General features: G+C 46.2%; 1 protein-coding gene across 8 annotated transcripts in view; it reads right to left on the bottom strand.

The window, feature by feature from the left end:
- Positions 1-26,883, bottom strand: part of BCAR3 (BCAR3 adaptor protein, NSP family member) — a 279,135-nt gene that overhangs the window by 46,646 nt on the left and 205,606 nt on the right. Inside the window, exon 1 of one of the 8 annotated variants that reach the window (XM_063625554.1) lies at positions 5,283-5,779. The exons of 6 other annotated variants lie outside the window; for them this stretch is intronic. In XM_063625554.1, coding sequence (XP_063481624.1) covers positions 5,283-5,366 — 84 coding nt within the window. In that variant the 5' untranslated portion in view covers positions 5,367-5,779. Of the gene's footprint in view, positions 1-5,282; positions 5,780-26,883 lie in introns of those variants that run through there. One more of the 8 variants, XM_063625553.1, reaches the window with a different exon arrangement.

The raw sequence follows: 26,883 nt of genomic DNA on the forward strand, positions 1-26,883 counted from the left end.
TGCAGTCCTGGAGGTGCTGAATCCACTAACAGAATTTTCCCAAGATCCCAATCCCGTCTCTGCTTCCCACTTAGGTCTCTCCAACAAAAACAAGTTCTTGGCCAGGATCCCAGCTCCAGGGTCTGCTAGGGAACCGGGTCCTGGGACACAGCCTCTGTCAAGCATGTCTTTCTCCTGATATTGAAACCAGATCCCACCCAACCAGATGCCAATGGAATGCATTTAAGCCTCTTTCAAAAAGCTACACTGTCCTTTCTTTTTGGAGAGCTGGAGAGATAAGTGAGCAACTAGCAGCCACCACGAGGAGGGGCTGAGTTACTTGGAAAGACATTTCCTGCGAGGCTCCTTCCACCTTGCGCAGCTCATGCTGATGCTGCATCTGCCCCACTGACAAAGGCAACTCAGGCCATTGTCAACACTGGGATGTGTCACCAGTCCCCAAGCTGTCACCGTAGCAGACAGACCAAATGACCAGCCACAGGGAAGATGAGCAGGGCCTCTGCTCCACCACACATATGCACCGCCACAGAAAGACAGTTTCACGTGAAACCAAGTTCCAGGGGCCCAGCGCTCTAGGATGGGCAGATGTGACTCCTCAGGCTGTACCACGGATTCCAAGAGGCTCCAAATATTTTATTCAGGGCAGGGGAAGTGACTTTAAAGGAAAACAAAAAAGAAACAATACTACATAGCACTTCCTGGCTGCAAAGACAGTCGGATAGAAGTCTAGGAAAGCACATGCCTAACATCCCTGCCTTCTGTGGCTGCTCATTGACAAGACCATGGCCACTGGACTTAAGGCCTGCTTAGCTGAGACTTACTGATTCCATCTATCCACAGGCACCACACCCCGACCTCTCTATCTGCGCTCTTTCAGAAAGGTGGCTTTTCTGCCCTTTCAAGGTAATTCCCGTCTCTTAGGTTCCTCTGACACAGGCACCCCCGCCCTTCCTCAAGCGCAAACACTGATAAAGTGAAAAGTTTCAGCTCCTTTGTCCCCTGCCCACAAAAATATCTAAATAAATAAGTTACTAACAGTCAGAGACACAAGGGGCCAGAAGAGGTAGGGGTTTGTTTCCAGTGCTAGCCCCAGAAACGTGATCCATTGTACCAAGTTCCTCCTCTAGCTCACCAGGGACCTGGGGGCGGGCCTGCCAGCGGCCACTCCCTGCGCTCCCCTTCCAGGCTGATGCCTCCCTGCCTGCCCACACCGGGGTACTCCACGTCTCTACACTTTGTGCGTGCTCCTCTCTCTATGAAGAAGGCCAATTCTCCTCCTTCTCTGGATAACTTCGACTAATTCACCAGACTCAGCAGAGGCTCTGCCTCCCTGAAGGAGGCCATCCCTGATCCTCCCCACTCCAGCCCCATCTATGCCAGGCATGTGCCTCCAGGGAGCCACAGCACCCTCTAAAGAGAGCAACACCAAATCAGTGATAACCGATCGTTTCCTTCAACCAGAGTTAAATGTCTGCAGAATGCCCACCAGGCATGGTATTACAGCAGAGATCCCCACTGGACCAGCAACTCCCACTGGGTCCCCAGCACCGACATATCCAAGGTACCACAACCGGTGACTGCTGAGCTGAACTAAGGATGCAATGGGATGAAAGCCAATGGGGAAATGTGCCTCAAGTACTTATTAACCCCTGGCACGGGAGGCCTGGCTGCTGGGATTATTCCTAGATCCTCTGTGACTTCTCTGACCATGTCACACACTAACCTGCCCAGTGAACCTTCTGCTCTGAGCGAGTCTGGCCTTCTGCACTCCTGCAAATGCCAGTGGCTTTTTTATCTCTGAGCTACTGGGTCTGCTGCTCCCCCAGGCTGAAATGCCTTCCCTATGCCATTCTTTTCTTTGTCCATCCAAATCCCCAGTTATTAAAAAAAAGGAGAAAAATTTAAAAGGGGTTACCTGTTCTTAAAAACAAACAACAACAACAAAAACAAAAACAGTCCCACAGCCTCCCTGAAGCTTTCCTAAAAACTGAGGCTCACACTGTTCTCTCCCAACTGTACTGCAAAATAAATATTAACATACACAATATCATCTTGTTTTAGGTGTCAATTGTCTTAATATAGTACAGTAGAAAGAACGCTAGCGGCCAGGCGTGGTGGCTCACACCTGTAATCCCAGCACTTTGGGAGGCCGAGGCGGGCAGATCACCTAAGGTCAGGAGTTCAAGACCAGCATGGCCAACATGGTGAAATCCTGTCTCTACTAAAAATACCAAAAATTAGCCAGGCATGGTGGTGGGTGCTTGTAATCCCAGCTACTTGGGAGGCTGAGACAGGAGAAGGCGGAGGTTGCAGTGAGCTGAGATCATGCCATTGCACTCCAGCCTGGGCAACTCCATCTCAAAAAAAAAAAAAAAAGAAAGAAAGAGCACTAGGCTTCAGCCCAGAAAATCTGATTTCTATTCCTGATTCCCCACGAAATGATTCTAGGCAGGCTGTTTCTCTGAGCCTCGGTGTCTCCTCTGCGGAAAGGGTAAATTATTGCCCTGCTCACCTCACACAGCTTATTTTCAGACTCCAGTGAGACAAAGTTATTGAGGTCTTCATAGCATATAGAGCTTGTTTTGAGACTCCAATGAGACAAGATGTGAAAGAACTCATATATTTGAAAGTCTTTTGCAAATGTAATGAAGTGATATTATGACGTAATAATATTCTTGTGGTAAGTCTTTGAAGGCAGGAACCATGCCTCGATTCTCATTTATTGCCCCACACCTCCCACAAATCCCTCCCCACCTAACAGAGGGCTTATGCATGGAAGGGGCTACATTCAACACCCATGGACTTTAGAACTTGAATATGTCTGTTAATGTTATGATCTGGAATATCTCCATTGCAATCTTCTTTCCATTGGGCTTAAACAAAACAGACTTTCATCTTTTTTCCCCCAGAAAAAAGATCCAGTAGTCTCTTATGTAATGGCTGTCTACTGTGAACCCCTTCGCGATATTAAAGTCATGACTCTCAACATGGCTGGAACATCTTGTATTTGGCCCCAACTCTATGAGGGCCAGCACACCCCTGATCCTTCTCTCCATTTTTGGCCTCCCATTTAATTCCTTTCCAAGGTCTTTATACACAAGTCCATATGAGGCCTCTAAATACATCCTAAATTCTGTAAGACCTCTGCAAATAAGATCTTACTCTCTGAAAACACCTGTATAATCATTCTCCTATGTAAGGAGGGAGCCTCTGTATTTTTAGTTTTCTTCCCATACAGCAAACACTATTAATACCATCGTACTTTCTCCAGAGATGATATGGATTAGACCAAATGGAAAGTTACCATGGCTACCGCAGTGTTATTTTTGGTATGAGAAATTCATGCCAAGAGAAGCAGTATACATGGTCAAGAATTGGAGCTTTATTTCCTCTTTGCTATCAGGCAATCAATCCCAATTTAATTTGAAACTCTAATTGCAACGGAAACTAATTATGAGCAGCAAGATCTGGAACCCCTAATTAAAGTGGGAGTCAATAAAGCGACTCAGCATTATCAACTGGGGCACCACTGGCAGGATGGGGGATTAGGTACAAGCAGATTTCTTTCCCAAGTAACTAGCTAAACAAAACAAAACAGGGAGACTCATCTTGAGGATGGAGTTGGTGAACCCTAAGTTGGGACCGAGGGCTACAGTTTCCAGTGAGTGAGCAGCTCAGGCCTTCTCTCTGTGCTATGAAGACTTCAACAAACTGGGAATACAGTAGGAAGTCCAGGTGGAAAGAAGGGTGTTTCTACCAATAGTCAACCACCGAGGGTGGCCACGGTGGAGAGATAGAGAGTGGACAAGCTGAAGGACAGCTGGACCCGACTACCCCATGTATTAAGTGGCCTTTTGTATATATTATGTAGCCTTGGGGCCGTAACTGCAGACAAACAGGTACCCAAACAGAAACTCATCCCTCAGACTCAGATATTTATAGGCTGACTCCCTCATATACCCAATGCTGAGTTGCGCTTTACTGAATTAGCAGAAGTTGGCTTGTGGAAGGACTTCTATTAGAGTGAAACCCACGGCCAATCCCCGAAGTGCACCATACCCTTTGGGACCTCCCAGTCTATCTTGGAAGCTTTAAAATACTGTTAATGGCATGACTTCATCTGCCCCACACTTGAACGATCCATATTTAGGCCAGAAACCACATGGACCTCGCATCACTTCACTGGGCTCCAGGACAGAAAGGGGCTCAAGTCAGGAAGGGAATGCTTCTAACCAATGATTAATTACTCATCCTCTGTCAAATTTCTTGACAAAGGGACAAAAATGAACACTCCTACCAGGGAGCAAGATCAGTGGAAGCTCACCCTTTTCCCACTCTGTATATTTTTAAACAGAAAGGTTTTCTCCCACCAGCAGGTAGTTTTCCTGATTTCTTTAAAAGCGTATTGAGAAGAAAGAAGCAGAACATCATAACCCTGCTGCAGCCTTTTCAGAGGTAATCAATGAGCCAGTCCCACAGGAGAGGGAGCTCTGCTTCAGGGTGGGAAGGATTCCTTGAGAGCTTTCAGAGTCCAATTTCCCAGGAATAAACGAGGTCCGCAGTCAGGCTGGGGCCGACAGGTTTTTTCCAAGGCAGACAAACCCCGAGATCCACAAAAGCCTATATTAATCTTAATTTCTAGTGCGTCACAGGCAGGCAAATAGAACACAGGCCTCATCTTGAATTAGCCAAAGGAGGTTCTCTGAATATTTTCATCAAAATAGTGTATTGACATATTATACAAAGCTCTTGGCACCGGTGTCTTATAACAAATGTTAAAATGTGAGCAGTAAAGACAACAACAGTTCTGAACCCTGAGATGTTTTGAAACCTGGCTGCAATTTGAAAGGAAATATTGTGTGGCTTCTGTACATTATGTACATTATTGATACGTAATGGACCAGCAGGATAAACAGAGAAAAGGGCTCAGCCACCTTGTGTTCGTTAGAAATGAAGGAAGAGAGACAAAGAGAGAAAGAAGAAAAATAGCTCTGTCTTACTGAGCTACTTTAGTATAAAATTTCAGCCTACAGAGAACTGAAAGTGTCCTGAAAAACAGCTTCAGCCCAAAAGAGACAAGGAGCCCCGTTCTGTGCCACTCGGCTCTGCTTCCAGGGGAGGTACACCACTAGGGGCTCTTGAAGACCCATCAGTCAAAGCAAGCACCTCTGTTTTTACAATCGGCAAGCTGCAAACTTTTATCTATTGCCCTTTAGGAAACTAATGCTTTCAGGGTCCCCCAAAAAACTGATAGATGTACTTTATTTCCAAACCAAACCTACCTTGACTCCAATGAAAGACTTGCGGTGATAGAAGCAGCACAGAGCTGCTGAGAGGGTGTGGAAAGCATTGCATTCCTTAGGCATCTTTCGGTCTTCAGTCCCGGGGACCACACACTTTCTTTAGGGTTAAAAGAAAGGGGGCTTCGGACATTAAAGCCCTAGCCCACCATAGCAGCTGTGCTGCTTCTGCCCAGAAGTCAGGGAAGTCGGCAGCCGGGGGAGTGAGTCGGCTCCTTCTCCCAGGCTAGTCTGGGACTTTTCCCCTCTGCTGAAGCCAATACGATCCACTCGCTCAATTCTCGCAGGCTGGTGTCCAGCCTGCCATGCACACAGTGCCAGAAATTCTCATGTGACCAGACTTGCTTTCTGATGAAATTCTAGCCCCTCTTAGAAGAGGCCTTGGGCTTTAGCTGTCCCCTCAATTTAGAGACCAGGCAGAAATCATTAGCAGCTCCTCTCCCCTGACCCAGCATTTCCTTCTGGGGCTGAACTATACCATGCAACTTGCTCCTAGTGGTTCTGTTTGCTTGTCACTCCAGCACCCAGAGGGTTAAGGAAGCAGGGTAAGTTGTACCTTCACACCACCTTGTTATGAACAGAGGCTCCTTTGAGGAAAGGAGGTGGCCTAAAAGTGACTTTCCCTAGGAGCAATCCCAGATGTACTAAGTAACCCAGGCAGGATCCCTGTCCTCACTCTCCCAAGCCCACCTCCAGAGCTGTTTATTTTTAATTAAGATGCTCCTGGCAGCCAGTTTGCAGCTGATAACATTGGCACAGCCATCACTACTGGCAAAGCAATATTGCCTTTTGGTGTTTAATTAGCAAGTCTGTCAGCAAACACCCTGAGCGCCCTATGCCCTCCCACCTGGCTGTGCAACCTGTTGGGAGGATGGGGACTGTGTACCCACTTCTGACTCAACTGTTTGTCCTACACCCTCCTTTAAATCCTTCACTTTAATTACTCACCGCCACTCTGATTACCCACTTTGCGTAACCTAGATCCTGCACACAAACCTCGCATCCAACGCAGCCAAGCAAGGCCCTCCTGGATTCCCTGCGATCTGAGTCCTCTACCGCTACCAAGAGCCACATAACACCTTTAGGGAAAACTAATTGCTTTTCCTTTCATTCCAGTTATAGCAGATGCTCAACGAGTCTTTTTTTTTTTTTTTTTTAATCAAATCCAGGTTTCTGCCTGTAGCTCTTCCTCTCCTATCCTACTGCTCCAAATATTAACTTTTTGTGGCTTCGGCCTCAAATATGGAATGTGTCCTGAAGCTTTCTAAAACTTGTAACACAGGCAGAAACTTGTAATGAGGAAGAAACAAGATCTATTCAGTCCAGAAAGGAACAATACCAGATGAGGCATGAGGGAGGTATGAGAAATATCCAACGGGATTAGCGTCAAATCCCCAGGAGACCTTGGCCTTTGGACTAGGTCAAGTCTGCCCACAAAAATAGGAAATTGTTCTGGGCCCAGTGAGCAGGTATGGAGAGCCACAGTCTCACACCCACGCAAGGGCAAGGGCAAGGGCCTGTCAACATGGGGACGGAGCTGCTAAGTGAGGCTCTATTGCCACAGCGGGTGTGGGCGATGACTTCCTTTCTGCCTTCCTCCCTCACTCATTCTCCTCTCTGACTCTGGAGGTCTGGTCTACAGTCTTGAGGACTCCCGGGCCATAGAAAGTCCACCAGAGAACCTAGAAGGAAGCACCAAGGTGGCAGAACTCAGAAGGGTTTTCTGAGCTGGAAAAGCCCTTGAAGACTGTCTGGTCAGTGGGTCCCCACTGTCCTCCAAGGTCCAGTACTGCACCTGCGAGGAAGCGTTTTCTGGCTTGCCCTCATTTCCGTTAGATGGGGTGCAAAGGGTAAGTCCGTGTGAGCAGCCAGGCCCAGGCCCCAGCAATTCTGTGAGCATGACTCATCAATCAGGCCATTAGCCACCACAGAACGGGCCATTTTCACCTGGTATTCTCCTTGGAGAGCAAATAACAATTCCTTCAAGCTAAAAACCTCCCCAAGAGGCTAGACAGGCACCATCCCAGGCCTGAGAAAAGGGAGGGGGGCAGTGCCTGAAATCCTGCACAGAAATTCGTGAGATTAGTCAGCCAAGAGACTCCGAAGCCCAGACACCCTTCCCCCAGAAATCGTGAATGAAATGCATTCCTGAAAGTAATATGCAAATAACTCAGACATGTAAATCACATAGAATTACGAATAAAGTGCTCCACAAGCCAGGGTAAAAACAAAACCAAAGACACTTAGGTCACTGTGGTATCACAGCTCTTGTTACCCGAGGATTTCTCTGTTTATTCTAAGAATATCTCCAAAGTACCCAAAGACTTTGTTCCACCGGGATTAAATAATGACTAATCTTATTAGGTAACCGTTTCCTAAGCATCTTTTATTTTTATTTCACACCAAAAATAATTTCTGAGGCAGCACTCAAAGGTTTTAATCAATTTTCTCCTGAAACGGTCAAGGAGAGAGACTAAAATAAAGTGTTGTTTTTGTAACTAAAGATGATAATTGCATGCATTCTCAAAGTGCCCTTCACTGACTTGTTAAGCTTTTAAACGTTGCCTATTTACACTGATCAATTCCTCCCATTCTCCCCACAATGATTATTCTAGTTACAAAGAAATAGAGGACCAGACCTGTGTACCACTCAGCAGAGAACAAAGGGCTAGGGACGCCAACCTCAGACTGCAGAACCTGGTATCTGATCACATAGAAACACAAGTAGATTTTTTAATGTCTTATAATTAAACCTGTTACTCACACAGCCCCGTGAAAGGGCTGTGGCCTGGGGCAGTGGGCCACTTTCTGATGATCTGGTGCATGGGATTTGGGACTCATCAAATTTGGATGCAGGGCTTTCTAAACCATGCCCCTTTCGGGATAAGGGAGGGCATTTCTAAAGAACTCCCAGGGACTGAGGAAGGGAGGGACCCAGTCAGGCAGCTCTGAGCTCTGGAAAAGGTCCTACAGGGTGAACTCCATCGCCCTTCTCTGGCCGCCTGGAAGGCTCGCTCCTTTGCACCGAGGGAAACACTTGTGATTAAAGCCATGGCTGGGAAGCCAGGTGGGTCCTTGAAGGAAACCTCCATTACCTCAGGTCAAATGTCGCCCACCCTCTAATTCAAAAAGAGGGTTAAAGCAGGCCGGAGGAAGACCCCTGCATAAGCACTGCCCTCAATGCCAGTTTTCCCTTGGGCAGCCCTAATACTAACCTGCCCTATTTAGTAACCATGGAAACAGGAGCTGCCTGCCAGCCATATTCAGCAGACACATGCTTCCTGTTGGCAGCAGCCCCCCGGCTGAGAAGGGCCAAGAGAATGAGTGCAGAGTCCTTTTCCCAAAGCACCATGGCCCCCGCTAGAAGATCAGGCTCCCGGTGAGGTAGGGCCTCTCTCCAACAGGGCATGGAGGGAGATGGCAGGAGAAAGATATGCCTGCCAGGTACCTGCTTTTCACTGTTTCAGCACATCTGGAACACAATACTGCCCATAGCCCCAAACCCTTCCCAAAGCAGCCCAGAATCAGGGCATCAAGCCTTACACTGAGGCACTCTTGGACTTTGTCAAGCGGCCCCATGGACAGTGACTCTGCCTATGGCTAGAGGACAGTGACTCACCCCAGGCTTCAAAGCCTGGCTCGTTCCTGCCCAAAGGGACATCAGTCAGGAGTGAACACCAGTCATTGTGATCAGAACAGCTCAAAACATCTTGTGGCAACTACTAAGACCCTTTATCCTACTCCCTCTCCCCTAAAGATCAATGCTTTCTGGCTTTTTGCTTCCCCTAAACCCCAGTGATCTGGCTCTCGGTGAACAAAGACAGCTTTAATGAACTAGGGCATGAGGCTGATGGAACCAGCTGCATCTTTCCTGGTGCCCTGGGAGGTAGGCAATGATTAGCCTGGACCTTGCCCCACTCAGCACCAGCGTGGCGTCACGGTGAGGACAGCCTCTACAGACTCGGCTCCGTGGAGAGCAGTGTGGCAGGTGCCTGCGAAGCCCCAGGCAGATAAGGGAGCAAGTTGATCTGCAGCCTTGCTTCTCAAGACTTGCCCAGCACCCACCCTATCTCTGCCTGATTCTGAACAAATAAGCCAGGAGCTCACACACCTTCCCACAAAGAGCCAGAGGGCCTGAGGGAGGAGAGCTGGGAAACCAGGGAGGACAGGAGGAGAGGACTTTGTGCAAGAGGTCAGCTCCTCTTCCAGCCAGGCTCAGTAGCTACGGAAGCTGCCAAAGACAGTTCTACATATTTCCCTATATGCAAATCTGATTGATTTCTTGCTCCAAAAGGGAATGCAAACAAGACTCAGTAGGAGGAGGGCAGGAAACAATGCCTGCGCCCTCTGGCCCCCTTTGTGTATTGCTGTGGACAAGACGTTCGCCTGCCCTGGTGAACACAGAGGGTACATTTAGGAGTGTGTGCTGTACGTATCCTGGTCTAACAGTTTCCCCAGATTCCTCAAGGGGATGAAAGAGTATGGCCGTTAAATGGTCTCTATCCGGAAGCAGTATTGATCTGCCCAGCACACAAACAAAGAGACTAAGTACAGTCTTCACAGCAGATTTCTCTCTGCTGGGTCTTCTGTCTTCCCTTACCAATTTCTGTTTCTCTAACTAGCTATTAAAATTGTATAACTGAGTAATGTGAAGCAAAATTAGGCACTGTGCCATTTTGCTTTCTTACGCTATCACACACAATTCTGCTCCATTCACCTCTCTACCACTACCACCTAGTTCCTGGTGTCACCCCAGAAATCTTATATTATGCAAGCTCAATTTTCTGTTTTTAGCATTAAGGCAAAAAGAAAGAAAAGAAAAAGAAAGAAAACACATACAGGACATAATCCCAAGCTCTCAAATAGCAGACTCACTATCCGATGATCTTGGCCTTCTCTGAGATTCTATGAAAGTCATGGGCCCTCCTTCTAGAGCAAAAGACACATACTTGCCATGCTTTACAATTAGAACTTGTCCAACCCGCCTTATTATGTTGTTGTTCGTTTTGTTCTGTTTTAGGCATTTAGCAGCCTGAAGCCATGGGTATTTTTTTTTTTTTTTTTTTTTATTTGAGACGGAATCTCGCTCTGTCGCCAGGCTGGAGTGCAGTGGCGCGATCTCGGCTCACTGCAACCTCTGCCTCCCAGGTTCGAGCAATTCTCCTGCCTCAGCCTCCCAAGTAGCTAGGACTACAGGCACACACCACCACACCAATTTTTTTTTTTTTTTTTGTATTTTAGTAGAGACGTGGTTTCACGTTGGCCAGGATGGTTTCAATCTCCTGACCTCGTGATCTGCCCACCTCGGCCTCCCAAAGTGCTGGGATTACAGGCGTGAGCCACTGCGCCTGGCCGAAGCCATGGTTTTTAGTTTCTGTCTCTAGTGATAAGTGGAAAAAAGGATGAGGAAGGGGCTTTACTGGCCCAACCAGAAACTAAGAACCCATTCTCCCTCTTGGACACCTCTGCTTCAGGGGATTCTTGTATCCACTGAAGCCCATCCATATACCCCTTGGAGTCTTATCCATCCAAGATGATTCACCACCTACTTCCCAAGATTCCTTTTCTTCTACACTTACTATGCAAGCAATTACACCTGGAGCGATCACTTACTTTTCACGCCATCTCAGCTCCTGCGTTTTCTTTGCTGTACACTTTTCACTTTCCCTTTCCTTCCACTTTTGGTAGGCATGAGCTATGTAAGCAACTAATAGGCAATGACCACAAAGCCCTTCAGAGGTCTCTCCCATGCAGAGTGCTGCAGAAATGGGCAGAGGGGCATCTGCGAGGCCCTCTGGAGGCCTTACCAGCCAGGAACAGCTGCCTCTCTCCCATCTCCACTGCGCCAGTTCTCTGTCTCACAAGCACCTCTGCAAAATGGCATCTTCCAAAACTGAGCTGTGAGACAGACACCTGCTTGTCTTCAAAATGGCTCTGTAACACACCCTGGAGGTAGGAGGCTAGAAAGCGAGCCAGGATGGGTTCCGGTCCTCACCACTAGCTAGCTGGGTGACCTTGGGGAATCAATTAACTTCTCTGAGGCTTAGTTTCCTCCCCAAACTTACCAAGTTATTGTAAGTATCAAGTGAGATATCACGCGGAGGGCCTGGCACCCAACACACAGTAGGCACTCAACAAACATGAGCTTCCTTCCCCCTTCGAAGGAAGGGACAACAAACCCCATCTTCCCCACTGTACTCACAGGGCACACGCCCACCCACACGCTGGATACAAGATTCAGTGGATACAAGAATCATGCCTGTAGCCACGAGAAGAGAGTGGACACCCACCCATGCCATGAGCCACTGACCACTGGCTGGCTCCCAGCTGGTATACTTAGGAGCTGGTATAATAAGGAGACTTCTAAAAGCTTTTAGCCTTAAAATATATGTTACTCATTAAATCCTAAAACTGCTTATTAAAATACCACATATGGTTTTAATCACACTTGCTCAGATGTCTCAGGATTTTCTACTCCAGAGTCTCTGTCATGTTAGGAGTTGTTTAACAGGCAGCAGGTGTATCCACAGCCTCTGCTCACATGATCCTAACCCAGGGGACTCCTGGGTTCATGCCTATGGGGCCTGGGTGGTACCCCTCCTTTCCCATTGCCTTGGGACCAAGCTGTTGCAGGAACTGGACTTCAGCCTCAGTCCTGATTGGATGCCCTACAGGATCCTCACTCCTCCAGCCCCACCTCCCCCTGCCCTGGCCCTGCAATTCAGCCCTGGGAACAGATCTTCCACATGTGTTTAGCATCCCCAGAGAACCACCTCTCACATGCTAACTCCTTCATACTTCCCTGGCCTGTATTACTGGGTTGTCTGATACCAACCAATTCTAGAACTATAACCGTGTCTGGTATAGCTCCTCAGATGCTGTGACCCCTCTGCCCTCTCTAGACTTTCTCTCTGTGTCCTCCCAGATACTGCCTTCTGCCTAGATCTCCTTCTCTCAAGTCCCTAATGGCAGGAATCTGCCAGAGTTACAGTGCATTCTTCTAAAGCCACCCATCCCTATCTCCACCCATCCCTATCTCCACCCAGAAAGGCTGCTAAGTGGCTGAATGGATGAATCTGCCTGCAAGGGATCACCTGCCTAGGAAGGCAGGAACCCAGGGGCGGAGGGTGGGGTCTGTACCAGGTGAGAGGTGGAGTCAGGAGTAACCCCACCCATTCCAGCCTGGAGAGAAAATGGTCTTATCAACTGCTTTTCTGTTGTCAAGCAAATTCTAGCCATGTAAACAAAATATTTCAGTGGGAAAATATCCCTTTTTCATGGTCATAAGCTGATCATGGGCATTACCATCTGAGTGATGTACTGGATAATTCTGCATCCTGCCAAAGTAGCTGTGAGACTCAGTCCAGACGAGGAGTTCTGAACCTAGGGGTGGACTGGGGCTTCCATGGGCCACTAGAAACTGTATACAAACTGTTGTGCTCATTGAGGAGAGGGGTTATGACTTTTACCCAATCTCAAAGAGTCACAAGACCAAAAAATTCCTTCTGATCCAGAAAGACTTTCAGTGGCGTGTGGGAAGGGAGGTGAGAATACCCTGGTGGTCACAGAAGTGAGTAAGGACCAATAAAGCACCCTGGCTGGCCACCTTGCACACACCCGGGCTGTAGCAGGGATGTGGCTGGTAAGAGGAGGGGATAGATAGCCTTGAGGCAAGTAGTATTGCAGTTCTTTATGGCCGCTGGAGCAGCTTTAACCAGCACCAGAACCCCTTCACTCAGTGGGTAGAAGGACCTTGTTTGCATATAATACTTAGGACAGAAAATTGGAAGAGCTACAAGTTTGACTCTCAACAACCCCTCCTCACCACGGACTTCAGAGATGCCTTGAAGAAGCCTGAAGCAGTCACAGACATCGTTTCACCTCACTCACCCTGTGTGAAAGGTCCCCAGAAGCTGCATTGTTTTTTTGTTTTGTTTTGTTTTGTTTTTTTGAGACAGAGTCTCACTCTGTCGCCCAGGCTGGAGTGCAGTGGCACAATCTCAGCTCACTGCAACCTCCACCTCCTGGGTTCAAGTGATTCTCTGCCTCAGCCTCCTGAGTAGCTGGGGCTACAGGCACCCGCCACCATGCCTGGCTAATTTTTGTATTTTTAGTAGAGACACGGTTTCATCATATTGGCCAGGCTGGCCTTTAACTCCTGACCTTGTGATCCACCCTCCTAGGCCTCCCAAAGTGCTGGGATTACAGGCGTGAGCCACCATGCCCGGCTAGGAGCCAGCATTTCTACAGAGAACTTTTACCATAGTGTCCTATTTCATACTCACACTAGGAGAGAAGTATTATTATCTGCATTTCACATGTGGGATCAAACAGCTCTTAAAGTTAATGATTAAAACAACAATGAATCAGAATGGCTGGCTCTATCTGGTGTGATGAGGGAAGCATGGAGAACACCTGGTCACCAGAAGTGCTTTATCTTATGCAAATCTGAAAGGCAGACCTCCCTTCAACAGAGGGACAGATACTCTTGGCAACACAGACAGCAGATCTCATCTGCAATAGTCCATCAGAGGTCCTATTCCGCTCACAGCTGAAAGGAAAGGGCAGGGCTGGGAGAGATGGATGCTGGCGTCAGAATCTGAGAACCAGGAGGGAACAAAGGCTTGCTGCACAAGAAGGGCTAAGGGACCACCTTTGTCACATGGAAACACAAACAGTACCCCTTCCTCTACAGGAAGAGGCCAATTCAGAGGGTTCTGTGCATGGAAGGACCTCATTGACTGCCGGCCAGTTTCTTCACTTCCTAACGTAGTCAACTGCCAAGCACAATGCTGTCTGCAGGAGTGACATCCAGAAGGTCAATATTTGCCCTTCCTGGTGCCAAGGTGGGGACAATAAAATCCTTTGCCAGGATTTGGGTACGCCTTGCAGTGTATATCCAAATGGATGGAAGGGCTGGGTGGAAGAAGGGCGAATTACTAGGGAGAGCAGCAGAAACCCATCTGGGTAACTCTCCAGGAACACCAGGACTCCCTGTTGGGTCACTTGTGATAAGATGTGGGAATCCGTCCAAGGACAAGCTATAGATGGGCTGGGGATCCACAGCCCCTCTGGACACCCCCGCCCACTGTCCATAACTTCTCTGTAACAGCAGCGAATCTGGCAAGCTTGGAGGCAATGGGTATCCAGTACATAAACCAGGAGGGAAATAAACTAGGGAAAGATGGGAATAGGACTTGAAAAGATGTTTTTTTTTTTTTTCCACAAAACTTAGCATTCATGTCTCAACATTTTATAGATGTATCCTGAATAGAGATAATAGAAATATAGTAGAATATACTTCTGATCCTAAAAATGTGGGGGGGGAAATGGTATAGATAGCAGGTGGTGGCTATTATATTTAAAAGCTTTACTGAGTAGCATGTGTATTCATCCTTTTAATGGATGTGTGAGCCAATCAGAATACTGAACACTGAATGGTCCAAGAGTAAGCAGGTGAATGACACGAGACCAAACATAGTTCTTCCCTGAGACTTTTCAACCTAGGGCTGAGAGAGACATCCCCTTTCCCCTTGGACCACAAGCTTTAAGAATATAAGCCTAGAGCAGCCCACAGCCAGGCCCTCACTGCATAAAGAAGCTGATGGAAGAGCATGTGGTCAAAGTGCTGAGAGAAGCAGAGGCAAGAGACTAAGGTCCTAAAAATGTTTTCCTTCCCAGAAGTAGTCATCAACCCAGGCCACTCCACCCCTGCCCTTCTCAGAGATAAGTTTCCTAGCTCACACCATCAATTTGGGTTTACAGGCTCACCTTATCAGTGTAAGATTAAAATTTGAGATGGAGATGTAACATAACGTGTCTGGCTCTGTTGGAGATTATGTGTATAAAATGTGATCTCTGTATCTGAGAAACACTACAAGGAGCCAACATGAACTGATGTTACATGAAAACATGCATATTATACACCCATTAATAATAGGGTTGCACACTCGTATGTCAGCAATGAACGGAAATTAATGGTGTTTTGCAGTCTATTCCAGGGACTTCCATGGAAATAATTAAGTTGTCTTGAGTTTTCAAGGATAACGATACAAGAATTTGCCTCTAGGAAGAGGGAGAGGGATTCATGTTGTTGGAATGTACTGTGCCACTGGTGTAGGGGTGAGTTCTGCTCCCACACCCAGCACCTCCCAGCCAGGGGAAAGCACAAACCAACTGCATTCTCAGCCCTGCTTATGTGGCATCAGCACCATCCTCAGCTCCTGGAGGATGTTTCCAAAAGGCTATTCTGCTATGTGGAAGGCCACAGGACCCAATTTAGAGGTACTGGCTGAGACATTCCCTTACTGAGGCCAGGTGAGCTTTTCCCGGTACAGTCACCTGCGAGGGCAACCCTCATGACTTCTTTCCAGGTCAAAGGACAGGCGTTTACATCGTCTCCAAATCACATTCAAATCTTCACAAATGTGCTCCTTAGACAGTCCTTAGGTGGACATGGCCTGGAAGTTTGGGAGCCCCTGCTGTCAGTCTGTGTGGGCCCACAGGGGTTTCCTTCTCCCCTTGCTATTATTCTACTTACCCCAGTAAGAAGCCCAGCTCCAACCCTGTCCTCCAGGGTTCAGCTACTGAAGCACTCATTAAAATGACCGGTGCCCTTGTCTGTTGGCCTCATGACCCATGTCTTATTGTCATCATTGGAATGCCTGAACATGATAGGGGCCCACTGAACATTTGGAGATAGCTCAGGGATTCTCTACCTTGGGTCCACAAACACCTGGAACTAAGATGTGCAGTAAGTGTGCATGCATATTTCTAGAGACGTGGCTGTTGTTCATGGTATTTGCAAGAAGGTAGGGGCCCTTCCCTGTCTCTCCAAAAATAGTTCAGAACTGCAGAGGCGTGAGGGATGACAGGCCACCGAGAAGTCATGCTCCTCACCGGGTGAGCCAGCCTTGCCAGCCTCTGGCTGAATTAGGGCTGCTTCCCACTTTGGCCCTAAGAGTCATTTTACAGCCGGGCACAGTGGCTCATGCCTGTAATCCCAGCACTTTGGGAGGCCGAGGAGGGCGGATCACGAGGTCAGGAGATCAAGACCATCCTCACTAACATGGTGAAACCCCATCTCTACTAAAAATACAAAAAAATCAGCCAGGCGTGGTGGTGGGCACCTGTAGTCCCAGCTACTCGGGAGACTGAGGCAGGAGAATGGCGTGAACCCAGGAGGCGGAGCTTGCAGTGAGCCAAGATTGCGCCACTGCACTCCAGCCTGGGCGACAGAGCGAGACTCCGTCTCAAAAAAAAAAAAAAAAAAAAAAAAAAAGTCATTTTACTGTCTCAAACTTTGAACTAGCTGGGATTCCAAACTGGGAGAGGCTTCCAGAATGTAGTAATTCCCAACTCACACCACCTGTACTCTGTTCAAGTAATCCTGAAACCAGGAGGTAAGGGGACTTGACTCTGTTCTGTCAAGGCTTTCATGTAGAGACCATGAGGAGACACAGAGGAGGGCACTGAACCGGGATGGACTCAGCTGGACCACACAGATCCCTTCAAAATACACCCACCTGGGCCTGGTAAAAACAAGAATTCAGCTGAAGACTCGTGGTCACAGGAAACAGTCCATCAGCTTCCTTATTTCTTCTGTACAAAAAGCTCTTTTGAGAGTGTGAATGGGGGCTTTATATAGTAAGTTCTCATCCACAGGCTAATAAATATGTGAAATGGCTTCTCAGACCAGGTTCCTGCAGCCTGGACACTGAGGTCATTCAAGAAACAATTAGATGCCATCTGCAGAGGGCTGGGACTCGAAAGGAAATTGCCTTGAAGGGCCAAACAGCATGTTCTCATTCCCAGGGTCTGACACATCCTTATCTTCATTCACATAAAGGACGGATGGAGCTCTGCCAGCAAATCCACACTGGGAGCATAGAAGGAGCCAAGGCTGCAGCAATTAATAAAAGCTTAAGGATCAGGAGAATGCGCACTTCCAGCCTGCCCCAAGTAAACGGATCCCTGCAACAAATTTCTCCCTCGACTGCACTTGTATATGCAGGCAGAACACCTTGCAATAACCCAGCCTTGGCCTCACCAAGCTTGGGGTTTTCAGAGTTTTAATATAAAGCAATGAGAGGAGAGTTACAATTGCTTCTGGCCTAGCACTTTATAGTATATGATGAGCAACCAGATCTTTACAGTATATCATGACTTGGTTATGTTACATATAGTTAGCATTTCCAGAGGTGTCACAATCCACTTCACTGCAAGGAACAGGCCCACAATTGAGAACCCTTACTTCAAGGATTGACTCTCAATTTTTTCCTTAATTTTAAATGAAAATTTGATGTCTTTTCTGTATTAAAAACAAGTCTCTTTAAATGTAAATGCAACTGTTGGGCAAGCTGAGCTTAAAGGTAAATTTTGCTAGAGAAATAAATATGGATTTAGATAAACAAGAGGGGATTATTTGTGTTTTAAGTGTTTTTGCAGCTTTTAGTCTCTTCAGTAGCAAAAGACCCTCTGGTACAGTGGTGCTCAAAGTGTGTTCCACAGGCTGATCTGCAGGCTGGGGGGTCTTCTGGGGGTCTGAGAGGTCCAAACTTATTTTCATAATAATACAGAGACATTTTCTGCCTGTTTCACTGGGTTGACATTTATACTGGTGGTGCAAAAGCTATGATGGGTGAATTCCTGGTGCCTCAGCACAAAGCAAGGCAGAGGCACCAAACTCTACCAGGGGCCATTGCACTCTTGACTCTCACTGGCTCAAAGAATTGAAGAAAAACAGCCAGTTCCACCTAGAAGTCTTTGATGAAGCAGTGAGAATTACTCACTTTATTAAATCTGGGCCCTCGAGTACATGTCTCTTTAGTATTCTGTACAATGCAACAGGACATGCACAGAAGACAATTCTGCTGCATTTCCAAGCACAGAGTTTGTGTGAAGGAAAAGCAACTGTGCAGTTGAATCGTAGGCTCAACTAGCTGCTTTTTCGTAGAGCACAATTTTTACTTCAAAGAATGTCTGACAAACTTGGTTATTCAGACTTGGGTATTTATTTGGCAGCCATTTTCTGAAAAACGAACAAAGTGAGCCTGTTGCTTCAAGGAATACAACAGACAGTGTTTGTTGCCAATGATAAAATTCCAGGTTTCAAGTGAAAATTAGAATTTTGGAAAATTTGTATTCATCACGAGTTTGACAGCTTTCCAATACTTTAATGATTTTTCTGATAAGATCGGTGGTCATATTAATGAATGTGAGTTTTGATATTACATAGTGAAATATGTAACATTTATAAGATCTGCATAACTTGTAAGCCAATATTTTTCAAATGGCCAATGCATGATGATATAAACTCATGGGTAAAAGATCCATTCAAATTGCAAGAGAGATCCATTCAAATTGAATTTTAAGGAAATAAAACAAGTTCATTGACAGGATTTCAGAGTCCACATTGCAGTTAACCTTTAAGGAACTACAACTTGTTGAGCTCTAGTCTAGTATCAAAGACCAACATCTGTAATGATCTGAAGAAGCTATTAAAATACTCCTCCCTTTCTGAACTGCATACCTGTGCAGGGCCACATTATTTGAGACTTCAATCAAAGTAACATAAAACAACAGAGTGAACACCGAAGCAAATAGAATCAAGTTGTGTTCTATCAGACACTAAAGAGATGTGCAAATATGTAAAACAATGTCATTCTTACCACAAATGTACATTCACTGGTATATAATGGGTTTATTCTTTTTTTTTTTTTTTTTGAGACGGAGTCTCGCTCTGTCGCCCAGGCTGGAGTGCAGTGGCGCAATCTCGGCTCACTGCAAGCTCCGCCTCCCAGGTTCACGCCATTCTCCTGCCTCAGCCTCTCCGAGTAGCTGGGACTACAGGCGCCCGCCACCACGCCCGGCTAATTTTTCGTATTTTTAGTAGAGACGGGGTTTCACCGTGGTCTCGATCTCCTGACCACGTGATCCGCCTGCCTCGGCCTCCCAAAAGTGCTGGGATTACAAGCGTGAGCCAACGCGCCCAGCCTAATGGGTTTATTCTTATTTTTAAATGAATTACAAGAAATGGTCATTAAGTAAAAATAAGTTAAATAAACATTTTAAAATATTTCATTAACTTCTGCTCTAATATTTCAGTTACTTGCTTTACATAATTTTGATTGAGCCACAAGTTTTCAGTATTTTACAATTACAGGGATACAATTACAGGGGTGTTTTTATTTTTATAAGTAACTATCATAAAAACACTATTAGAAAAAAATTAGAAACTCAGAAAAATGTAAGAAACAACAAATAAAAAAAATCTTTCAGTTGCCAAGAAGTTTTATTTTGACCCACTACGTGACACTGAATCATTCTACTCCTAGATTTTTATCTTCTGAAAATTCTTACACAAACGCACACCAAGCCACCTCCACTGACAACAGCACCATCCTACCAGTGTCAAGTGTGGCTCCTCTCTTCTCCCACCTCATGTCCAATCCAGCAGGAAGTGCTGATGGCTCTGCCTTCATGTTACGTTCCTAGAACCCCCTTAGTTACCACCTCTCCTGCTCTCACAGGTCCAAACTACCATCATCTCTCATCTGGACAATCACAGTAGCCTCCCCACTGGTCTCCCTGCTTCTGCCCCTGTCCCCTGCAGTCTAGCAGCAACACAGAAGCCAAAGTGAACCTGAGATGCCTCCCATCTCATTCCAGAAAAAATTAAAGTCCTTACTCTGACACACAATCCCTCGCACATCACCTTCTGCCACTCTGACACCAGCTGCTTTCACCAGCTCCACGCTCTGGCCTCCTCGCTCCTCCATGGAAGAGGCGAGCCCCGGCTTCAAAGCCTTGCCCTTCTTCATCCCCTTAGACATCACAGTTGACTTGTATTTCCACCCAAAAGTCACCTTCTTGGTGAGGCCTTCCCTGGTCACCCTATCTAAAATTTAATGTCCCCTTACCCCAACTTTCATAGCTCCTTTCCCTGATGCATCTTTTCTGCTAAGCACTCATCGTCAGCTAACAGGATTGACTTGACTGTCTTTCTTACTGTCTCCCAGTCCTCCACCCCCAGAGTAAAAACTCCACAGGGGCAGGGATATTGTTTTGTTCAGGGCTGTATCCTCAGCCCCTGGAACAGTGACCAGCACAGGGAATAGACTCAACAAATACTTACTAAATGACTATGTACTAACCACAAAACTGTTTCTAACAGAACATTAGCAAAATCCAAATGTCAGTAGGGAACTAGTTAACTATAACTGTATTTCATACAATGGAATACTGGGTACCCATTCAAAAGAAGGAGGGAGGCCCATACGTTTAATATGGAATGATGTCCAATAAAAAAGCAAGTTGCAAAGTTATATGTAGTCAGATAGTTTGGCAATAAATAAAATTCCTCCTAAACTCATTTCTTAACAACGTGATCTTCTTCTTGGAGTCTCTTTTCCCATTCAAGCAACATGGAGCACCTAGTGCTTCTCCCAAGGCTCATCCCACTGTTCTCTCCTGCTCCAGTCAGCCTGGGCACACGCTGTCTCCCAGGCATGGAGTCTTCTGCCTTACCCAATACCAGTATCCTTCCTGCCAAGCCGAGACGTTTTTACAGATATCAAATCACGATTCAAATACAAGTTGTTCCCAGGAAACTTCTTGGTTACCAGAGGTAACACTTCGGGCCAAATGCAAACCTCCTATCTCAAAATCTACATACAGTATCATAGCATTTTAGAGCTCTTCGTTCAAGAATATTGACAATTCTAATAATAAAATTCCTTGACAATTTAAATCTGCCTTTTCATGTACTGTAAACACAGCTCTTCTTTCTGAAGTTGAATACAATGTCCTGACACGATATTACATTTAATATTAAAAGCTCTTAGAATATTTAGAAACCGAATTGTAGCCAAATGCTGAACTGTTGTGACAGTGATGACCACTAGAGGGCAGAACTTAACAGCAAATGATTCTAAAGCTAGAAATCCAGGCCTCTTCGTTTTGGTGTTGAAGTTACTGACTCTATAGTTAACAAGATCTCCCAAAGAGGAGATAGGTCTAAGCCATAGAAGCTGCCAGAACTACACTTTTAAAAACAGTGTATATCTCTGCCCAAATATGTGAGTGTTTAAGGTGACAACCCCACAGTTTTTATCCTGTACCAGGTGGGCAAGAGAAGGTAGACTGAGGTTAGGTGTGGGAACTTCCTTGCTGTTTTGAAATAAAAACACTGAAGGATTTCTGGAAAAATTTTAGAGACATCAGCATTACCTGCTTTGCGAAATATAAGTTTTTAGAACAATCTCATTCCCCCTTCCCTAAATTTAAGTGCCCAGTGTGTGTACATTTTAAAATAACTAAAGAGTATAATTGGATTGTTTGTAACTCAAAGGATAAATGGTGATGGATGCCCCGTTTACCCTGATGTGATTATTACACATTGTATGCCTGTATCAAAATATCTCATATACACCTACTCTGTACTCACAAAAATTAAAAATTAAAATAAACGCCCTTGTGCATCTGGTGTGTGTGCTCAGTCACTCAACAAAAGAAGGGTCTTTGTCCTCAGGACTCAAATGCTAGTGAGAAGTCTTATTTTTAAAAGTAAACAAATAAGGCCGGGTGTGGTGGCTTAAACCTGTAATCTCAGCACTTTGGGAGGCCAAGGCAGGTGAATCACCTGAGCTCACAAGTTTGAGACCAGCCTGGCCAACATGATGGTGAAACCAGGTCTCTAAAAAAAAAAAAAATACAAAAATCAGCCAGGTGTGATGGTGCATGCCTGTAGACCCAGCTACTCATGAGGCTGAAGTGGGAGGATGGCTTGAGCCTGGGAGGCAGAGATTACAGTGAGCTGAGATTGTGCCACTGCACTCCAGCCTGGGTGACAAAGCCAGACCTTGTTTCAAAAAAAATAAAATAAACAAATAAAATTTGGAACAAATGAGGATAATATACAGAGTAATGAGATAGTGACTTGGGGACTGCTTTTAGTACGGATGTCAGGGAAGGCTGCTCTGAGGCAGTGAAATGCGAGTCAAATGAACCAGCCATATAGCTGGTATTTACTGAGTGCTAACTACATGTGAGGCACTGTGCTAAGAACTAAGAACTTCACATGTATTCACTGTTTAATTCCCCGATCTTCCCATTTACTGTTAAGGAAATTGAGCTCCAGAGAACTTCAGTGACTTGCCCAAGGCCATACAACCAAGAAATGGCTAAAACAGGGCTCTGGATTTGTATTAGTTTCCAGGACTGCCATGACCAATTACCACAAACTTGGCTAGTTTAAAATAGAAATGTTTCTATTGTCTCACGGCTCTGGAGGCTAAAAATCCTATATAAAGTATCCAGAGGGCCACAATGGCTCCAAAGGCTGCAGGGAGGAGCCTGCCTTGCTTCTTCCTCACCTCTGGTGGTTGCTAGCACTCCTCGGCTTGCAGACTCATCCCCCAGTCTCTGTCTGTCCTCACATGGCCTTCTCCCTCTACACCTGTGTCTGGCCCAAATCTTCTTCTTATAAGGACACCAGTCAGTGGATTAGGGCCCATCCTTGTCCAATACGACCTCATCTTAATTTGATTATATCTGCAATGACCCTATTTCCCAATAAGGTCACCATTCACAGGTACTGGGGGTTAGGACTTCAACATATCGCTTTTGGGGGACATAATTCAACCCACAGCAGTGTCCTAGCACTCACTCCAAACCTCTCAGCTATTCTGCCTCAGAACCTTCCAGGCCAATGGGAAGGCAAAGCCTCAGGGACACTAGGGAAAGCCAGGGTGGCAGAGGACAGTGACTATTGGGGTGGCAGGAGATGAGGTTAGAGGTCGACAGGCCACACCAGATTCGAAGTCCAATATGGAGCTGAGTCCCATCAGAAGCCACAGTTTCAATTCTTGCCTGCCTGTTAGTTCTTGAGTCTCTCAGTCATCCCTACAGTTTGGGATCTTAGAAGAATCCTTCCTTGAGCTAGGGAGGATGGTGCCTCAGCTTCAAGGCTGATTCCTGCAGCACAGAATACAAATTCACACAGAATGTAAATCTGGTCTTATTCCTCTCACTGGCCAGACCATGTTCCTTTCAGCACCTCCAGAGGGCAGCTCCAGGGTTTGACCTTACCTCAAACCATCAAGTTCAGGAGGCCCAGTGAGAAGTCACTTCTCTCTGACTTGAGGCACAAGAAAACCCATCTCAGGCGCATGGACAAAGCAGTGTCTAGCCTGAGGAGTTATCCACGCAAGCCCCAGGAAGGAGCAGTCAGGGTTCAAGTACCCATGCTGCCCCACACACCTGTTCATCCATCTGGGCTAAAGATGCCAGAACCGACCAGGGCAGCAGAGAGATGCTGCTCAGAGCTGACAGGTACACCTCACAAGATGCAGAGATGTGTCCAAATCCTGCACAGTGTGACAAAAGCACTATCCTTGTGATTGTGCAAGATCACAAAATTTGCCCAAGGACTCACTTTTGTTGAAAGCCTGTTATGATTACTGGGAAGGAAAAACAGAAACAGTAAAGGTGCAAACAGCTAGAGCAAGGGTCAGAAAACTCTGTAAAAGGTTCTGTTAGGCTTTTGAGGCCATAATGTCACAACTACAGAGGCCCTAACTTAACAATGGTTCCACTGATTTTCAACTTTACGATGGTGCTGAAGTGATACATACTCAGTAGAAACTGTGCTTCAAATTTTGAAATGTGATCTTTTCCGGCCTAGCAACATGCACTATGATACTCTTAGGTGATGCTGGGGTAAACTATAATATTCAGTGGGCTAAGCTATAATATTCGCTAGATTAGGTGTATTAAATGCATTTTCAATTTACGATATTTTCAATTGATGATGGGTTTATTGGGATGTAGCCCCATCATAAGTGGAAGAGAATCTGTACTCAATCCCACCATTATAGGAAAAGCAGCCACAGACAATACATAAATGAATGGGCATTGCTGTGTTCCAATAAAACTATGGATGAACACAAAAACTGGAACTTTATGTAATTTTGCCACTCTTCTTTTGATTTTTAAGAAGCCATTTTAGCACTTCAGGAGGCCGAGGCAGTGGATCACCTGAGGTCAGGAGTTCAAGACCAGCCTGACCAACATGATGAAACCCCGTCTCTAATAAAAATATAAAAAATTAGCCAGGCGTGGTGGCGGGTGCCTATAATCCCAGCTACTTGGGAGGCTGAGGCAGGAGAATCGCTTGAACCTGGGAGGCAGAGGTTGCAGTGAGCCGAGATTGCATGGTTGCACTCCAGCCTGGGCAACAAGAGCAAAACTCCATATAAAAAAAAAAGAAGCCATAAAAAAGCCATATTAAAATATAAAATCCACTTTTAGCTTAGTGGTCATACAAAAACAGGTGGTGGGCTAGATTTGGTCTTAGGCTATAGTTTGCTGACTCCTTGGTCTAAGGAGATCCACAAATGCTCAAAGATTAACGTCACTGTGGTAACGAGGTTTCCAAATGGACGTCTCCTTTCCTCCCTATTTACTGGCTTCTGGCACAATGCTAGGTACTGGTGTGGTCCCAGGAACTGCCCCTAGCTTCTCTCTCTCACCTGCACCATTTACATCCTGTTAGAATCTCTCAGCTTCCCTAATAACTGAGTCTTAATTCTATCTCTAAAAGCCCTTCAGCATGTGGCCTAGCTTTCCATTCCCACTGCGACTATCTCAGGTTAGGCTCCTGGTAACACTTTCCTCCCACCTTGTCTGACCTGACTGAACAATACAAACACATGGTATATACTAAAAAATATCTGTTGAATGAGCCACTGCAGTCAAAAATCTTCAAGCTCAGCACTTTTTCCATCTCATCAAGGGTCTGGCCTCCCTGGTGTGGCCCATCTCAAAATGGAAAATTTCTCCTACTGAGGTGGCAGCACTTAAGGACTGAAATACAAGGCTTTAACTTGCCTTTTTTTGTCTGTTTTGATACAGTCTCGTTCTGTCGCCCAGTCTGGAGTGCAGTGGCGCAATCTTTGCTCACTGCAACCTCCGCCTCTCAGGTTCAAACAATTCTCCTGCCTCCGCCTCCCGAGTAGCTGGGATTACAGGCGCACGCCACCATGCCCGGCTAATTTTTGTACTTTTTTTAGTAGTCAGGGGCTTCACCATGTTGGCCAAGCTGGTCTTGAACTCCTGACCTTGTGATCCGCCTGCCTCAGCCTCCCAAAGGGCTGGGATTACAGGCGTGAGCCACCACATCTGGCCTAGCTTGCTTTTTAAGGTCAGGCTTATTGGGTATAATTTGCATTCAGCAAAAGTCACCCTTTTTAGTACAATTCCATGAGCACTGACAACCAACCCCAGTTGGGTAACTACCACTACAATCACAGTATTTCTATCTCTATCATCCCCGAAAGCTCCCTGGTGTACTTCATCTCTTCCCCAACCTCTTTTCAACCATTTATTTGCTTTCTGTCACTATAAGTTTTGCCTTTTCCAGAATATCATACAAATGTAATTTTAGAGTACGTAGCCTTTGAGACTGTCTACTTTCACTCAACGTAATGTATTCAAGATTCATGCATGATATGGTTTGACTGTGTCCCCACCCAAATCTCATCTTGAATTCCCACGTGTTGTGGGAGGGACCTGGTGGGAGGTAATTGAATCATGGGGGCAGGTCTTTCCCATGCTGTTCTTGTGATAGTGAATAAGTCTCATGAGACCTGATGTTTAAAATGGGGAGTTTCGGCTGGGCACAGTGGCTCATGCCTATAATCCCAGCACTTTGGGAGGTCGAGTTTGGGCGATCATTTGAGGTCAGGAGTGCGAGACCAGGCTGGCCAACATGGCAAAACCTCACCTCTACTAAAAATACAAAAAAATTAGCTGGGCATGTTGGCCCATGCCTATAATCCCAGCTACTTGGGAAGCTGAGGGAGGAGAATTGCTTGAACCCAGGAAGTGGAGGTTGCAATGAGCCGAGATCATGCCACTGCACTCCAGCCAGGGCAACATAGTAAGACTCTGCCTCAAAAAAAAAAAAAAAAAAAAAAAGGGGGGGGAGTTTCCCTGCACAAGCTCTCTTCTCTTGTCTGCTGCCATATGAGACGTGCCTTTCACCTTCGGCCATGATTGTGAGGCCTCCCCAGCCATATGGAACTGTAAGTTCAATAAACCTCTTTCTTTTGTAAATTGCCCAGTCTCAGGTATGTCTTTATCAGCAGCATGAAAACAGACTAACACAATGTGTGTTTCTGCGTATAGCAATAGTCCACTCCTAGGCTGGACACAGTGGCTCACACATGTAATCCCGGCACTTTGGGAGGCCGAGGAAGGCCAGAGTTTGAGATCAGCCCAGGCACACAGGGAGACTCCATCTCTACAAAAAATAAACAAGTTAGCTGGGTGTGGTAGTGAGTGCCTGGAGTCCTAGCTACTCAATGAGGTGGGAGGATCACTCAAGACCAGGAGTTTGAGGTTACAGTGAGCTATGATTACACCACTGAACTCCAGCCTGGGCAATAGAGTGAGACCCTGTTTCTTAAAAAAATAAGTAAATAAAAGTCCATTCCTCTTTAAGGTTAAATAATATGCCATTATATGGGTGTACTACTTTTTTCCCGTTGAAGGACTTTGGGGTTGCCTCCAGTTTTTGTTT

Source organism: Symphalangus syndactylus, chromosome 12, assembly GCF_028878055.3.
Source record: "Symphalangus syndactylus isolate Jambi chromosome 12, NHGRI_mSymSyn1-v2.1_pri, whole genome shotgun sequence".
In the NCBI taxonomy this organism is placed as follows: domain Eukaryota; kingdom Metazoa; phylum Chordata; class Mammalia; order Primates; family Hylobatidae; genus Symphalangus; species Symphalangus syndactylus.